At 34.6% G+C, this 18,273-nt stretch overlaps 1 protein-coding gene across 2 annotated transcripts in view; it reads right to left on the reverse strand.

Annotated features, from left to right (window-relative positions):
- Positions 1-13,996: 13,996 nt before the first annotated feature.
- Positions 13,997-18,273, reverse strand: part of LOC134612368 (eotaxin-like) — a 29,679-nt gene continuing 25,402 nt past the window's right edge. The window contains exons 3-4 of one of the 2 annotated variants that reach the window (XM_063456707.1): positions 15,683-15,861; positions 13,997-14,410 (exon numbers count right to left, since the gene is read on the reverse strand). In XM_063456707.1, coding sequence (XP_063312777.1) covers positions 14,403-14,410; positions 15,683-15,861 — 187 coding nt within the window. In that variant the 3' untranslated portion in view covers positions 13,997-14,402. Of the gene's footprint in view, positions 14,414-15,682; positions 15,862-18,273 lie in introns of both variants that reach the window. The other variant, XM_063456706.1, reaches the window with a different exon arrangement.

Raw genomic sequence — 18,273 nt, forward strand, 5'->3', positions numbered from 1 at the left:
TGGTTCCTATATTCAAAAAGGGTTCAAAATCCTTGCCTGGAAATTATAGACCTGTGAGCTTAACTTCTGTGGCTGGTAAAATATTTGAAAGGTTATTAAGGGATAATATTCAAGAATTCCTTGAGAAGAATATGGTTATCAGCAAAAATCAGCACGGTTTTATGAAGCACAGGTCATGTCAAACTAACTTGATTGCGTTCTACGAAGAAGTAAGTAGAAGTATAGATCAGGGTGTTGCAGTGGATGTGATCTATTTGGATTTTGCCAAGGCATTTGATACAGTTCCACACAAAAGATTAGTGTTCAAACTCAAGGAAATCGGTCTCGATGAAAATGCTTGTTCTTGGGTAGAACATTGGCTTAAAAACAGAATACAAAGAGTTGTTGTTAATGGTAAATTTTCAAGCTGGACAGAGGTGGCAAGTGGTGTCCCTCAGGGGTCTGTTCTGGGACCCCTTCTATTTACAATTTTATAAATGATCTTGACAGCATTGAAAGTCATGTTTCAGTGTTTGCAGATGACACAAAACTTTGTAAAATAATACAATGTGAGCAAGATATTACTTTGCTGCAGAAGGATTTAGATAGACTGGAGGACTGGGCACTCAAATGGCAGATGAAATTTAATGTTGAAAAATGCAAAGTTATGCACTTCGGCGTAAAGAATACACAAGCAACGTATACCCTTAATGGAAGTGAATTAGGGATAACAACACACGAAAAGGACTTGGGAATTGTTATAGACAACAAACTATGCAACAATGTGCAATGTCAATCAGCAGTGACCAAGGCCAGTAAGGTATTGTCATGCATGAAAAAGGGCATTCATTCTCGGGACGAGAATATCATTTTGCCTCTCTATAAATCACTGGTAAGACCACATATTGAATATGCTGTGCAATTTTGGGCACCTGTTCTAAAGAAGGATATCATGGCACTAGAAAAAGTGCAGAGGCGGGCTACAAAATTAATAAAAGGAATGGAACATATCAGCTACGAAGAAAGGTTAACAAATTTAAACCTATTTAGTTTAGAAAAACGTCGCCTGAGAGGGGATATGATAACATTATACAAATATATTCGGGGCCAATACAAACCATTGTGTGGAAATCTATTCACAAACCGGACTTTACATAGGACACGAGGCCATGCGTTTAGACTGGAAGAAAGAAGATTTCGTCTAAGGCAAAGGAAAGGTTTTTTTTACTGTAAGAACAATCAGGATGTGGAATTCTCTGCCTGAAGAAGTGGTTTTATCAGAGTCCATACAGATGTTCAAACAGCTACTAGATGCATACTTGCAAAGACAGACTATTCAAGGATATAATCTTTCAATGTAGGGTAATAACTGCTTGATTCAAGGATATCTGACTGCCATTCTGGGGTCAAGAAGGATTTTTTTTGTCCTAGCTTGTTGCAAAATTGTGCTTCAAACTGTTTTTTTTTTGTTTGTTTGTTTTGTTTTTTTTGTTGTTGTTTTTTTTGGGGTTTTTTTTTGCCTTTTGGATCAACAGCAAAAAACAGGTGTGAGGAAGGCTGAACTTGATGGACGCAAGTCTCTTTTCAGCTATCTAACTATGTAACTATGTAACTCACCTTCATGGGACCAGATATTGTGATATAGGCAAACTCTATGGTTTCGTATTTTTTTCACTCCTTGTTCATTTCCAGGAGTTTCAGCTATGGGTGTGTTCAGCAAATTTAAAATCACGTGTTGAGTGCACTATATAATATTATGTTATTATTATTTTATATTCTACTCTACACATCCAGTCCATTGTCACTTTAATTATATGGTGCATGTTTGTAGATTTTTTTGGGTTCAGCTCTACAACATAACCCCCCCCCCCATACACGAAAAAATAAATTTTTACATTTTTCAAAGCTACTTAAATTTAGCTCTCTCAGCAAACAGATATGTGTATTCAGTTCCACCATATGGAAATATTGTGTTAACCCCACCACTACGTTACAGTACCCCAATATCAGTGGGTCCTACACTAATTCCAACACGGAAGACAAATTAAATAGTGCTAAATAAGCTGAAGTGTATTTCAATAATCTGTTTGTAAGAGAATTGTGAATATATATAATGCAAAATTATTGTGATAAAAAACACACTTCAAAAAAAGTCAAACTAAGCAATTAAAGTGATAATACTTTGATGTAAATATTTTGATTTAAATACTGAATTTTTTTTTTATGTAGAGCAGATATATGATATGCATTGTGAGTAATGTAAACATTTCAGTTTCTCTGAAAGGTTAAGGGGACAGGGACACTGCACCCAGACCATTTCAATGAGATGTAGTGGTCTGGGTGCCTATTGTGTCTCTTTAAAGGATCTGGTATAGAGAGGTGTTCATGGTTGACTCAATGAATCATGACACGGTGTACATGTCATGTGTTGTTGTTCATCTGAGGTTGTATTTACCTAATTTTAAGACCTGCTAAGGAACAGATAATTGTTATGTCCTGATGTGTAAAACCATAGAATAGAAGGTGTACTTTATTTTCCCCCATGACTGTAGAGGGCCCTACCTTGACTTGCAGAGAGTCCCAGTAATGAAGTAGTTCCCAAGTAAGTGGATTAATCTCATAAGAGCAAGCATTAGGCTGCTAGGATAGGACCTGCCGAATATGGGGTACATTGACTTTGTGGCAGTCTTATACAATATATGATCATATAATGTAGCTAAACCCCCATTATTTTTTGCCTAGGTGAGGTGTAAAACTATTACAATCTCTAAGATTTTAAATCATTGTTTAGTGAATAAGCTAGTGCGCTGGATTCTGTATGTTGTTTTATATATATATTAACACTAAATTAGTATCTTGATATCATTAACATAATTTTAGATCGCGAAAGGGAGAATTTCCCAAAAGCTTGTTTTCCCAAAATGACGTTAGTGAAGAAAAAATGTTTTACAAGATACTAATTTCATGTTAATTTATATCTGCATCACTGGGCTAATATGGCAAAAATGCAAGAATGGGGGTCAAGGGCTGTGCTTGAACAAAATAAGTAAAAAGTGTATAAAAATATATATAGATAAAATAAGCAATAATAATAAAATCAAGTAAAGTTCATCCGGATGTATAGAAAAATAAATATAAATGAAATTGAAACAGTCTCACTGGTGTGTAATGATACGGTAATAATCCTCAAGTGTTGCTCCGTCCGTATGGTAGGTAGTCCATATATGTGAAAATAAAAGAGAAAAGAAAAAGCTGCCAATGGTGAAATATTGTATGTCCAGATGTGGTATATATTCAAAGGAAATGTATTTCACTCACATTTGTTGGAGCTTTAGCCAGCTCTAGGAGAAAAGACACTTAGTGGTTTGATCCCCACTATCGGATGTACTTAGATGGTTGGTCCGTCTATCCGGCTTGGGATTCCTGTAGTGTAGGCTAGGACCTACTCAGATATGCGTTGTTCTTTTTTTCTTTTTTTCTTTTACCATTTTGAGAAAACCCCAAAGGTGAAACGCGTAAATGGTTTTAATAAGTGTATTTTAATCAATAAAAGTTATTTTTGGTTACCTTTTATACTAGGACCAATTGTATACTTATTTTTATTGTATTTTATACACTTTTTCTACTCCTGGCATTTTTTATATTTTTTATATTATTATACTATAGTTTTATTATTACTTTTTATCCTTCTATTTTTTATTTTTTATTCGGAGTGTATCCCGTCAAACGAAATCCTTAGGTGGGGATAATTCCACCAGCGCTGTGGCAATAGAGCAGTACCTGTCTGCTCTATTCTTGTAAGTATAACTCTTTTAAATATATTACCTTCTTGTTCACACTGAGAGCACTATTTGCTGTTTTATATATATTCCGTGGACATCTACCATCCAATACCGGAAAGGCGGACCTATCTCCCCAGCATTAAAGAACAACGCATATCTGAGTAGGTCCTAGCCTACACTACAGGAATCCCAAGCCGGATAGACGGACCAACCATCTAAGTACATCCGATAGTGGGGATCAAACCACTAAGTGTCTTTTCTCCTAGAGCTGGCTAAAGCTCCAACAAATGTGAGTGAAATACATTTCCTTTGAATATATACCACATCTGGACATACAATATTTCACCATTGGCAGCTTTTTCTTTTCTCTTTTATTTTCACATATATGGACTACCTACCATACGGACGGAGCAACACTTGAGGATTATTACCGTATCATTACACACCAGTGAGACTGTTTCAATTTCATTTATATTTATTTTTCTATACATCCGGATGAACTTTACTTGATTTTATTATTATTGCTTATTTTATCTATATATATTTTTATACACTTTTTACTTCTTTTGTTCAAGCACAGCCCTTGACCCCCATTCTTGCATTTTCTTGTTTTCAATAAAGGGTTTCCCGAGGGATCTCCCTTTTAGGGTTGCTGCTTAATTGAATTAGACAGACTCTTCCTCCTTTTTGTTTTAATATGGCAAAAATGTCTAATATATATACATATGGGCAATAAAGATATAATATATATATATATGTGTGTGTATTTTAATGTATTTTAATGTATGTATTTATATTAAGGATATTGTACATTCAGCAATATGTACAAGTCGTTCACACATTCCCTCCTTGTCAGATACAGAGTACACTGTGTCACTACAACCTGGCAGTTTATATATAATATCTGGTGAATTCAGAGCACAGTTACACAATTCTGATCTGTCAATAACACCAAAATTCTTCTCGAAAGATGTGGCTCTAACACCAAAAGAGGAAATAGATTTCTGACTCATTTCTCACGTGTTGCTCTCTTTTTTTAAAGAACAAAAATGTGTTTAGATGTGAAAAGATTATATTTTCCAGGTCTATATGTTTCTATTGTTTTATTCTATAATTCTATTTTCCAGGTCTATGTGTTTCTATTGTTTTATTATATTATTCTATTTCCCTGTCTATATGTTTCTATTGTTTTATTCTATTATTCTATTTTCCAGGTCGATATGTTTCTATTGTTTTATTCTATTATTCTATTTTCCTGTCTATATGTTTCTATTGTTTTATTCTATTATTCTATTTTCCAGGTCTATATGTTTCTATTGTTTTATTCTATTATTCTATTTTCCAGGTCTATATGTTTCTATTGTTTTATTCTATTATTCTATTTCCTGTCTATGTGTTTCTATTGTTTTATTCTATTTTTCCATTTTCCTGTCTATATGTTTCTATTGTTTTATTTTATTATTCTATTTCCCTGTCTATATGTTTCTATTGTTTTATTCTATTATTCTATTTTCCAGGTCTATATGTTTCTATTGTTTTATTCTATTATTCTATTTTCCTGTCTATATGTTTCTATTGTTTTATTCCATTATTCTATTTTCCAGGTCTATATGTTTCTATTGTTTTATCCTATTATTCTATTTCCCTGTCTATATGTTTCTATTGTTTTATTCTATTTTTCCATTTTCCTGTCTATATGATTCTATTGTTTTATTTTATTATTCTATTTCCCTGTCTATATGTTTCTATTGTTTTATTCTATTATTCTATTTTCCAGGTCTATATGTTTCTATTGTTTTATTCTATTATTCTATTTTCCAGGTCTATATGTTTCTATTGTTTTATTCTATTATTCTATTTTCCAGGTCTATATGTTTCTATTGTTTTATTCTATTATTCTATTTTCCTGTCTACATGTTTCTATTGTTTTATTCTATTATTCTATTTCCCTGTCTATATGTTTCTATTGTTTTATTCTATTATTCTATTTTCCAGGTCTATATGTTTCTATTGTTTTATTCTATTATTCTGTTTCCCTGTCTATATGTTTCTATTGTTTTATTCTATTTTTCTGTTTCCCTGTCTATATGTTTCTATTGTTTTATTCTATTATTCTATTTTCCTGTCTATGTGTTTCTATTGTTTTATTCTATTATTCTATTTTCCTGTCTATGTGTTTCTATTGTTTTATTCTATTATTCTATTTTCCTGTCTATATGTTTCTATTGTTTTATTCTATTATTCTATTTTCCTGTCTATATGTTTCTATTGTTTTATTCCATTATTCTATTTCCCTGTCTATATGTTTCTATTGTTTTATTCTATTATTCTATTTCCCTGTCTATATGTTTCTATTGTTTTATTCTATTTTTCCATTTTCCTGTCTATATGATTCTATTGTTTTATTCTATTATTCTGTTTCCCTGTCTATATGTTTCTATTGTTTTATTCTATTTTTCTGTTTCCCTGTCTATATGTTTCTATTGTTTTATTCTATTATTCTATTTTCCTGTCTATATGTTTCTATTGTTTTATTCTATTATTCTATTTTCCTGTCTATGTGTTTCTATTGTTTTATTCTATTATTCTATTTCCCTGTCTATATGTTTCTATTGTTTTATTCTATTATTCTATTTCCCTGTCTATATGTTTCTATTGTTTTATTCTATTTTTCCATTTTCCTGTCTATATGATTCTATTGTTTTATTCTATTATTCTGTTTCCCTGTCTATATGTTTCTATTGTTTTATTCTATTTTTCTGTTTCCCTGTCTATATGTTTCTATTGTTTTATTCTATTATTCTATTTTCCTGTCTATATGTTTCTATTGTTTTATTCTATTATTCTATTTTCCTGTCTATGTGTTTCTATTGTTTTATTATATTATTCTATTTCCCTGTCTATATGTTTCTATTGTTTTATTCTATTATTCTATTTCCCTGTCTATATGTTTCTATTGTTTTATTCTATTATTCTATTTTCCTGTCTATATGTTTCTATTGTTTTATTCTATTATTCTATTTTCCTGTCTATGTGTTTCTATTGTTTTATTCTATTATTCTATTTCCCTGTCTATATGTTTCTATTGTTTTATTATATTCTTCTATTTTCCAGGTCTATGTGTTTCTATTGTTTTATTCTATTATTCTATTTCCCTGTCTATATGTTTCTATTGTTTTATTATATTATTCTATTTTCCAGGTCTATGTGTTTCTATTGTTTTATTCTATTATTCTATTTTCCTGTCTATATGTTTCTATTGTTTTATTCTATTATTCTATTTCCCTGTCTATATGTTTCTATTGTTTTATTATATTATTCTATTTTCCAGGTCTATATGTTTCTATTGTTTTATTCTATTATTCTATATTTCCAGGTCTATATGTTTCTATTGTTTTATTCTATTATTCTATTTTCCTTTCTATATGTTTCTATTGTTTTATTCTATTATTCTATTTCCCTGTATATATGTTTCTATTGTTTTATTCTATTATTCTATTTCCCTGTCTATGTGTTTCTATTGTTTTTGCTTCTTCCTTTTGTTACCCAATTCCAGGTTTTGGCTGTGTAATCATGGGCTTACCTTACAGGTAACAATATCTCATGTCTCCCACTCCTGCTGTGTGACATAATTGATGATTGAGATCAGGTAGGTACACAAAGTGGGAGAAAGATGGCCGAAGAACAAGAAGTTAATTAATTGCAATAAAATCAATTAGGTAAAATAGTCTCTACATGACAAGCCATTTATAAAAAAAAAGGGATTCATATACACGTGTGCACTTATCAAATTAAATACACATGTATAATTTCAGCTGTATTTTATAGATATTGCCTATACGACAAGCATTTTCACTGTATTCATGCACTGCTCAATAAAATAAGCCATCTTTCTATGTTTTAAATCTGAAGAATGTATTGGCCAGGTCAAGAATCTTTCAACTAATGATATATGTCAGCGTGTTTTTATAAAACAATAAACAAAAGCCCACGTGCTTTATTTCAATGGTTTTATTTAGTAAAATACATCACAAGGAATATAATGTTTATCATATGGAAAAGTAAAAAAAGACATTTAACGTACGGTGTTATAATGTATCACATTTCTTGTATATATATATTGTATTAAAGCCAGTTTGGGGATAAATATATAAATATAGAATTTCCCGTTTTACCAGCACACATGTAAAGACAGATGAAGACATATTGGCACGGGATTCTTTCTGGAGTCCGTTCTACATATGGTTTTGTAATCATTTGTCGCACATTCCAGGAACTGTCTAACTTCAAGCCATTTGGCTCTGTAATTCATCACACTCCCTTGGCCAAGAAAATGAACTTAAATCATGTGTGTCATGTCAAAGTGTAACCACCAGGAAAATGCAACAGCAACGTTTAAACAACATGGTTTAACCCTTTAAATTGCAAATGTAATCATCATTATATTTCTCCCCCTGTTTTTCTATGAGTTTTGGAATTTCTTTCACTCTTTTCGGAGTTAAAAGTTCCAGCATTTGGATTTGTTTACAGAGACAATAAAACACAGTTATCCAGAATCAAACACAAACGTACAATTTTTTTATGGAGCTATAAAATAATCAGAAAAAATACTGATTTATAAAAACAACATAAAAATATGAAACTATAAAACATGTTAAAGCTTTGACTTGAAAGAAAAGTGCTCATTGTTTTCAAAATGCAAACAAGAGGTTAATGCTTATATGTACTAATGTGAGAGATGTCTCTCAAGTGAGATCAACCTCTGCAATGCCCAGGAGTTTGTTATCCAAGTAGGGGAGGCTTTACAAAGTCTGAAATAGCAGACATTAGAAGGCTTCCTTTCACTAGGAAGACGCCTCACCCACGGTGTTCCTATGTGGCCAGGATTCTACTCACTAATGATACATTTGACCTGGTTGGTACCTTAAAGGTGAATATATAGTAACAGTTGGAAAATGTGTTCCATGGATGTTTAACACTTGGATTTGACTTGGGCACCGGACTGGGCAGACCTGTGCCCTTTGTTGCCCTCTCAAAGCAGAAATGTAGAGGATTAACACTATAAGAGGACTTTACGTGAGTGCCCAGGGATAAGACAGGGACCTCGGAACTATTAAAAAGACACTATAGGCACCCAGACCATATCATCACTAGGGACACTTCCTGGAGTTTCAAGGAAATTGACTCTATGAAATGATGCTGGACATCCTCACGATCAACATGAGGACATCCTGTGTCAAGGAAAATCGCAGTGGAAAGAATTGAGGCATTGCTTGCCTATGGGGAAGACCTAATTGGCACAAGGTGCTCATCTCACATCTACATCAGGTCCCCCCATCGTCTGACATCGAGGGAGGATGAGCAGCGCAACACAGGACAACCAAGAATTTTCCCAGTGGTGTTGAGTTAGAGCAACCTGCCACTAAATATCTCAGCCTCCGTTCCACTACTGTGATCTTATTACAGATGTGGGTGATTCTTCCAGTCCACCCTAGCTCCTTCAGCTCTCTTCGCTAATTTGCACTGCTTGAGGACACTTCCCCAAACACGGCAAGCCTCCTCCATGATCTCAATACACTCACGTCTACACAGCATGCCAGCATATGAACGTTCTTTAAAAAGAAGTAAAGTTGTTTTGGCATGGTAGGAGCCCTTTAATTCCACAGTGAGGTCAGTCATTTCCAATACATTTACTGAAACACAACTGTTCTCAGGAGACTTGAGACTTGAATTGCTAAACCGAACTTCATGTGCACTTCATCTAATCCCAGCCCCAGCTTAGTCAATAAATGTCAAGATCAGTAACAAAATGATTATCAAATGTATTGGCCCTATCACTGAATAACAGTTTAGTCTCCATAATATTATATCTATTTATTTAACTCACAAATGCTGGATTTATGACCCGGTTGTGTTGTGCAGATGTTCGCCAAATGCGTTTTATTATTTTGATCTTTTCTGAGCAGATTAAAGCAAATCTTACTCTGCAAAACAGAAATCATCAGATGCTGTAGATACATATATCCTCATCCTGTGCGATACAGCACGATGTATAAAAGTTTAACTAGACAGTTTAAATGTTTAGCTACTTTATTCTACTTTATGTATAGAAAATGCTCTTATAGAAAAACTAATTAAATTCAATTAAGATTACAAAAATATCTCAAACTCTTTCAAAAAGCTCTTTCTTTCTATCTACATAAATGTATATATACAATGAGCGCTTAATTATAAACATTCTGAAATATTCAAACTGTATCAGACAGATAACCTCACCTAAATCATTTTATAACATGTTGAAAAAATATTTTTTACTAGACTATTGCAATTGCATTGTATTCCTACATGCACGTCACATTATAGAGGGGCGCGTGGGAGGGGGGAGGGCTAAAACTAATTTATTTTCCTGGCACTATAGTTTCCCTTTCAATACCTTATAGTAATATAACAAGATGATGACTACAACAATAATACGAAAATATCGTTACATGATATATTGAGCAGGGCTCAAAATTAGCAATTGCCACTGGCAATTGACAGGTGACATGAGTAGAAATGCACCATGGGCTCTCCAGGTTTGAAGTGGTGAAGGTTTGGCTAGCAGTGCAGGACTTGAAATTTGAAGCCTTGTATTTAGTAATGCACTGTACAGCAGCAGTCTACAGACCTCACTATACTAGTGGCCGAGGAGGAAAATGCCCACCGCCCCCTTGCCAGCTCTCCCCTGACTTAACTGATATAAATATACATAGCTCAGGGTTACCTGCATTGTTTATATTTATCCATTATTTATAGACACAGGGTCAGAACAAGGGTATTACCCTGCAAATATGGCTATATTCTAGAACCGAGGCTCTGGTATTACGGTTACATGGAAAACCCCCCTTTTGTATTCACATGGCTCGGAATGATGTGAGTTGAAAAACTTATAACTGAGTTTCACATTGTTTGCCAACTTCACAAAATGTAAAGATAAAGTTGAGCACACTCTCCTGTGATAGTACATGTGCATGTATATTTATATATATATATATATATATATATATATATATGTATATATATATATATATATACACACAGAGAGAGAGGGCATACTAAAATAATAGGTATATATAATATCCTACTTGCCACATGATTTAATTGGTGTTACCTCCCACCGTTACATTACACCACCCATAATGCAAGGCGATATTACAGAGTTTAGAGGAAGAGATTAAAGTTGTAACATACCTCAGGATACTGCATAATATTTTATGCTGAGAATGATGTAGGTGTCAGACCTTCTATAAACTGGAGTGCAGTCTGTTAACCCAAAGGATACATCACTATACTGGGATAAAAAGGAGAATCACATTTCTCCACAATCTCCTTTCTCATGAGGAAGAGTTTCACATTTTTCCAGGGATTAAGGAATTAATTCCTTTACTCTGTACCAAGAAATTACCTTGTTTAACTAACTTAACATGGAGACGGGACCTAGACAGAAGATCCATTGGCCGGACTAGAAATTAAAATTATCTAAGCCAATATTGTTGTGGCGTCCTCCCAGAGTAAGCTATCAATCAATTTCAGTCCATACCTGACACTCTCAGCCAATCAGCCATCATGCTTGGCAGGACTTACCTCACAGAAACTACTGGTATCAGTAGGGACAGCGAAGGGCACCTGACGCACCCCAGCAAGTTGTTAGTAGTTTGACTACCAACTCTGTAAGAGTTCCAGGGCACTCCATAACCACTACAGTAGGCTGCAGTGATTATGGTGCTTGGAATGTTTCTTTAATGAGAATCTTCTCCTATATATATATATATATATTTCATTCTACCAGCTTTTAATATGCACAAAGTTTCGGCAGACTATTTATGCCTTGGTGGTCACTACAAATGCAGCAATATTATAGAACCTGACAATAATATGTCTGTATGTAAACCACTTTAACCTAATTTATTGTAACATTTCTTATTTATTTCTGCATTGTAGCATTTTCTATATACTGTGGTGTATATATATATGTACTGGCATTGTATAAAGATGGCACTATGGTCCTTCTTGTTGCTGTATAGGTGAGCGACTCAATGCTAATTACACAAGCTTTTACCTTACATATTATTGTCATCAATTACATTAAGAAGCAATAGGGATGTCAGAGACCTGAATGGGGAAAGAGTGCAAAGTCTTCTATAGAAAAATATTCAGCTTAATTTTGTTTCTTTCTACATGTAAAACAGCTGTAACTAAAATGCATGCGTTTTGTCTGTATATGCCAAGAGTACGCCTACTGTCAATAGAAGACTGCTCTAATAAAATCATAATAAACAGAACTACTATTACAATTAAAGGGACAGTCAGGTCATAACAGGGGTGAAGCTAAATTATAAAGTATAAAATGCTCTTATAGAGATTCTTGCCATTGATAGATGGATATAGAATGCCTGGTAGTGGAACGTTTGTTTAAAATACATTCCATACGCTATACAGACTCACGCCCTAAATCACCAAGACATATCATGGAACTACTGTTAACAGGGCACTCTAAACACCATAACCACTACAGCTCATTAATTACAATTATTTATATAGTGCCAACATATTGTGTAGCGCTGTACAAAAGGTGACAGTAAATTCTAACAAAACATGTTTGACACAGAGGAAGTGTAGGAGAAGAGAGCCCTGCTCAAACTGAGCTTACAATCTAAACGCATGGAAATTCCAGGAGGGAACCTAAACAGCAGAGATAGGCTGCGAGAAACCATAGACTCACCATATAACCACTAATACTACTACAATGAGCTGCAGTGGTTATGGTGATCCAAGAGTGCCTCATAAAATCCTCTTAATACAATCTGAAGTCCTTTCAAATATAAATCTGTCCAGACTGGAATAACAGTGAAATAAAAAATGATAAAATAGCCATATTGTAGCCAACATTAATTAATTTGTTAAATTAGGGAAATTCTCTAGCTTACAAATATTTTGGATTTCTAATATATTGTCTTAATACATGCTGCTTCTGTCAGTTCCCTGTTTAGTGCCTAAGCCCGATATTAGTTGATCTTAAAGGAATATTTCTATTTGGTGAATTTTATATTAGCTAATAGCACTGTGCAATGTACGTTACTGGCCTGTTACTGGCTTCTTAGCTTAGTTAATGTTAGTTTGAATGCATATTGATTTATAAACATATATTAATCGTAATCTTGTTCTAATAATGAAGCAATCTACTGTTTATAAACAGATTTGTATTTAAACACTTTTTACTGAGCTTTTCATTGATTGCAAGAGACTAAAGACATCACATCACATTGCCGTGAGCAGGGTCAGATAATTACAATCATGTAACAAAGAAATAGGAGAAACGCGTTGGTAAGGGAAGAGATTCCCTGTATCTGGTATATTTTCTTTTTTTGTACCATACATTTAAATGGAAGCTATTTGTTTTTGAGTTATAGCTTATGTTTGTATTCTCTTGTTACTTTAGAAATGGTTTGTTAGCTTAATTTTATTACACTAATCACAATCCTTTACACTAAGGATACATATCATAGAAGATATTGTTAGAGACACACTATAGTCAACAAAACACCTTTAGCTTAATGAAGCAGTTTATGTGTATAGATTATACCCCTGTAGTCTCACTGCTCAATTCTCTGCCATTTAGGAGTTACATCACTTTGTTTATACAGCCCTAGCCACACCTCCCTGCATGTGACCTACACAGCCTTCCTAAACACTTCCTATAAATAGAGTTCCAATGTGTACACTCCCTTTATTGCACAGTTTGTTTAATTTAGAATTTGCTTATCTCCTGCTCGGTTAATAGCTTGCTAGACCTTGCAGGGGGTGTGTCTAGGGCTGCATGGACAGAAACAAAAGTGATTTAACTCCTAAATGGCAGAGAATTGAGCAGTGAAACTTCAGGGGCATGATCTATTCACCAAAACTGCTTTATTAAACTGGGGTTGTTTTGGTTTTGGTGACTATACTGTCCCTTTTAATTATCGTGGATAATTAATACATTTACATAGAAAGTAAAAATATCACCATTAAGATTGTTTTTAAAGTATCAGCAGACAAAGGAGTAATAATATAATTATTACTACTTACTAAATAGGTGCGTGACAAATAAATCTGCAATTCATAATGTCATTGTTTTACTTTCCTGCAAATATAGTGTATATATATATATATATATATATATATATATATATATATATATATATATATATAAAGGCCTCTGGTCAAACCGCAGTTGCATTTACCTATAAAGAAGGATTCTTTTTCTACAGAGATATTTATCTACTTAGCGAAAAATGTATTTTGGTGGAGTGGATACATCAAGCAAAAGAAATCAGAATAGGCAGGCCACATAATCCGATGGGTTCCTATCTGCCATCGACTATTCTGTGCTAATGTTCTTCCGATACTGCAGACACGGAGGAGTCAACCCCAGCAGGGAGGAGAGGTCCATTAGAAAAGACGTAAATGAGATAAAATGAAACCATTATATCAGATTAATCCCAAATGATGAGAGATTGGGATATTTTGTGTAACCTTTGGCATCTGAGTGAATTCTTCACAGATGGACGTTCGTGCCAAATTGAATAACGAGGAATGGTGAAGAACAAAGAACAGGTTTTTTTCTTACAGAGCTGCTGGGGAAAAGAAAAACGGGGACATTAATAGAAGACTTGTTATTATTATTATTATTTTTATTACTGGTATTGATATAGCGCCAACACATTCTGTAGCGCTTTACAATATTATCAGAGGGGGAGATTTAACAATAAATGAGACAATTACAAAAAACTACCGGGATAATAGGTTGAAGAGGGCCCTGCTCAAACGAGCTTACAGTCCTGTGCACATACTAAACCATTAATTCCAAAAATACAATAAATTTAAAATATGGGCAGACAGGACTTTGGCCATATTAAAAAATAAAACCTAAAGTTTCATTCATAAAAATCAAACAAAATCACAGCAACTAATGCAAGATAGATAAGAAAATGGTATAAAAGCCATAATTGGTGATTACAAATACTGGTTGGGAAAGGTTATGCCAAGCAATTTACCATATTGCAAACATACTATATTATATTAAAATTATAAAAAGAACAAAAAAACAATTTTTATTAGGTCCTTAGCACATGGAATCAGGAATCTTGAAGTCAGGAAATTAGCGGGGACAGGTATACAAGATGTTGCAAGGTCAGGATCAAGTCAAGGTGGATCAGTAACAAGAAACAGAATAACGGGTTTACTAGCTATCAGAAGACAGAAACCATGAAAGGGCTCTGGACCTAAAATGACAGAGGTTTCTGTAGGGTCAGGCCCTTGCATGAGGTTTGTGTCAATATGTGCATGCACACTGTGAAAAAACAGGCAGCCAATAAACAAATATAAAAAGGCGTGACGTTTAATTTTAGGTTAGTTCAGGGTCTGAATAAAAATTACCCTGTATTGAAATTAACCGTGGCTGAACTGACAGGGCTGCCTCAAACTTGGAGAAAGCACCAACAGTCTGGGATTGTGGTTGGATTGACGCAGCTCTGTAAAAAAGAACTCAAAGATCCTATGTGCCACCCCAGGTTTGAAGTGGGTTAAATATCTACATCATCAAAGCTCTCTCCTGCTTGGTGTGTGAAGATACACACTAAACCTAAAAGGGACACTATAGGCCCCCACACCACTTCAGCCCATTGAAGTGGTCTGGCTACAGTCCCAAGCCCCGTAACCCTGCAATTGTAATTACTGCAGTGTTTGATAAACTGCAATAATTACATTTCAGGGTTAACTCAACTGAAGCTGAACATCCTTGTGCTCTATTGACAGATAATGCATTTTGTGAAAAGTTTGAATGGAAAAAAGTTTGAAAAGTAGATCCATCACCAGCAACGTACGATGTTCTATTCTGACCGTACCTTTGCTTGATTTGTTAGAAGCTGCCGAGTCTTTGGAGTTGCCATGTGGCTTCTTGCCTCCTTTGACCTTATCCACCTTTACTTTTTTCTTTTGCATTTGGTCTAATTTCTTCATTGCGTTTTTCACCCACTTCAAACCTGGGGTGGCACATAGGATCTTTGAGTTCTTTATAAAAAATCTGCGGGAAAATAATGGAATGTATTAGTGAGTTCATGATCCCCAACATGAAGGATGACTAATAATGCATAGAACAATTAGCAAACTAAATTATTGATATCTCTTGGACTGGATTTATTGTGTAACCCTAATTAATATTTATAATTAGTTCCTAGGTCTATGTATGGATTCCCTGTGTTAATATACAGCTAATTCATGGCAATGCTTTATGTTCCAGAAATATATCCCTTACATCATCTTACTAATTTCATCTTGACAATACGCCTTCCAGAGGATCGTCAATGTATCTCAAATAAAAGATGAGCTCATGATATGATGTCATGTCAGAAACTTGTGACATCATGAGAAATGATTGATAATGGTCTGATGTAAGACAATGAGAAAATCACTTAGAATTTTAAACTTTCAGGTAGTGATGTCCCGAACGGTTCGCTGGCGAATAGTTCCTGGCGAACATAGCGTGTTCGCGTTCGCTACGGATGGCGAACATATGCGATGTTCGGTCCGCCCCCTATTCATCATCATTGAGTAAACTTTGACCCTGTACCTCACAGTCAGCAGACACATTCCAGCCAATCAGCAGCAGACCCTCCCTCCCAGACCCTCCCACCTCGTAGACAGCATACAATTTAGATTAATTCTGAAGCTGCATTCATTTTTTATTTTATTGTTTGTATTTTTTTTTGTGTTTGTGTTTATTATACATTATCATTCATAGCCAGTAACCTTAGTGTATTATACATTATCCTCCCCATAGCCAGTAACCTGTGTTTATTACACATTATCCCCCCATAGCCAGTAACCTGTGTTTATTACACATTATCCCCCCATAGCCAGTAACCTGTGTTTATGATACATTATCCCCCATAGCCAGTAACCTGTGTTTATTATACATTATCCTCCCATAGCCAGTAACCTGTGTGTATTATACATTATCCTCCCCATAGCCAGTAACCTGTGTTTATTATACATTATCCTCCCCATAGCCAGTAACCTGTGTTTATTATACATTATCCTCCCCATAGCCAGTAACCTGTGTTTATTATACATTATCCCTCCCATAGCCAGTAACCTGTGTTTATTATACATTATCCCTCCCATAGCCAGTAACCTGTGTGTATTATACATTATCCTCCCCATAGCCAGTAACCTGTGTTTATTATACATTATCCTCCCCATAGCCAGTAACCTGTGTTTATTATACATTATCCTCCCCATAGCCAGTAACCTGTGTTTATTATACATTATCCCTCCCATAGCCAGTAACCTGTGTTTATTATACATTATCCCCCCCATAGCCAGTAACCTGTGTTTATTATACATTATCCCTCCCATAGCCAGTAACCTGTGTTTATTATACATTATCCCCCCCATAGCCAGTAACCTGTGTTTATTATACATTATCCCCCCCATAGCCAGTAACCTGTGTTTATTATACATTATCCCCCATAGTCATTTATCGTTGGACCTAGGCAGCATGATGTCTTAGGCCGGCCCAGAGAGTGAGTGAGTGAGTGAATAATATAATATATATGTTCAGAAACATATTAGTAATATATGTAAATCGGGTTCATGCAAAGAGGGTGAAAAGGTATTAAAGAAAAACACACTTATTGCATCAAATTTACAAAGCCAAACTTTTAAAAGCTTTCCTCATTTCTTTCTCGGGATGAGGAATATATCGGTTGTAGACTGAGGATTTCCATCTGCCCAATCTTTTAATAATATGCACTGGAGTGTCAGTGTTGAAGGAGACCGAAGCTGCCCCTATTCTAAATGAAAGACCCGAGACATGGATACAACCCAATCTTAGGAGTAGTGTTCTGATGTAGATGATGATTTTAGCCGTAGTCAGAGGGATTCAGTGAGAGTAGTGGTGAAATGTGTGTGGCATGACTGAGTGTGGGTAAGTAAGAGTCAAGTATTTTAACTGGGCACTAGTTCTAGGTGGGATAAAGTGATGGATGAGTAGTTTGGTTCGTTTTAGAGGTTTGTAGAGAAAGTATATAGTGATCATGATTTTTAGCGATATCCAATATTTTTAAGGTGGTCCCAGTGCCACCACTCATATCTGCTGTCACAATAGCTTGCATTTAAAAAAAAAACCAAAACTTTTTTGACTGTAATATAATAGCAGTCAGTTTCCTTCACACGTGTGCGTTTCAGGGCCTGCCAGGGCACAGTGTCACACCAGTGCAACTCCTATCTGGTGTAACAGTAGTGTACATAAAAAAAAAAAAAAAACTAGAAATTTGACTGTGAAATAATAGCAGTCAGTTTCCTTCACACGTGTGCGTTTCAGGGCCTGCCAGGGCACAGTGTCACACCAGTGCAACTCATATCTGGTGTAACAGTAGTGTACATTTAAAAAAGAAATACAGGGGGCTTGTTGTCACCTTTCGGGGACCCTTGG

The sequence above is a fragment of the Pelobates fuscus genome, chromosome 5, assembly GCF_036172605.1.
Source record: "Pelobates fuscus isolate aPelFus1 chromosome 5, aPelFus1.pri, whole genome shotgun sequence".
NCBI lineage: Eukaryota > Metazoa > Chordata > Amphibia > Anura > Pelobatidae > Pelobates > Pelobates fuscus.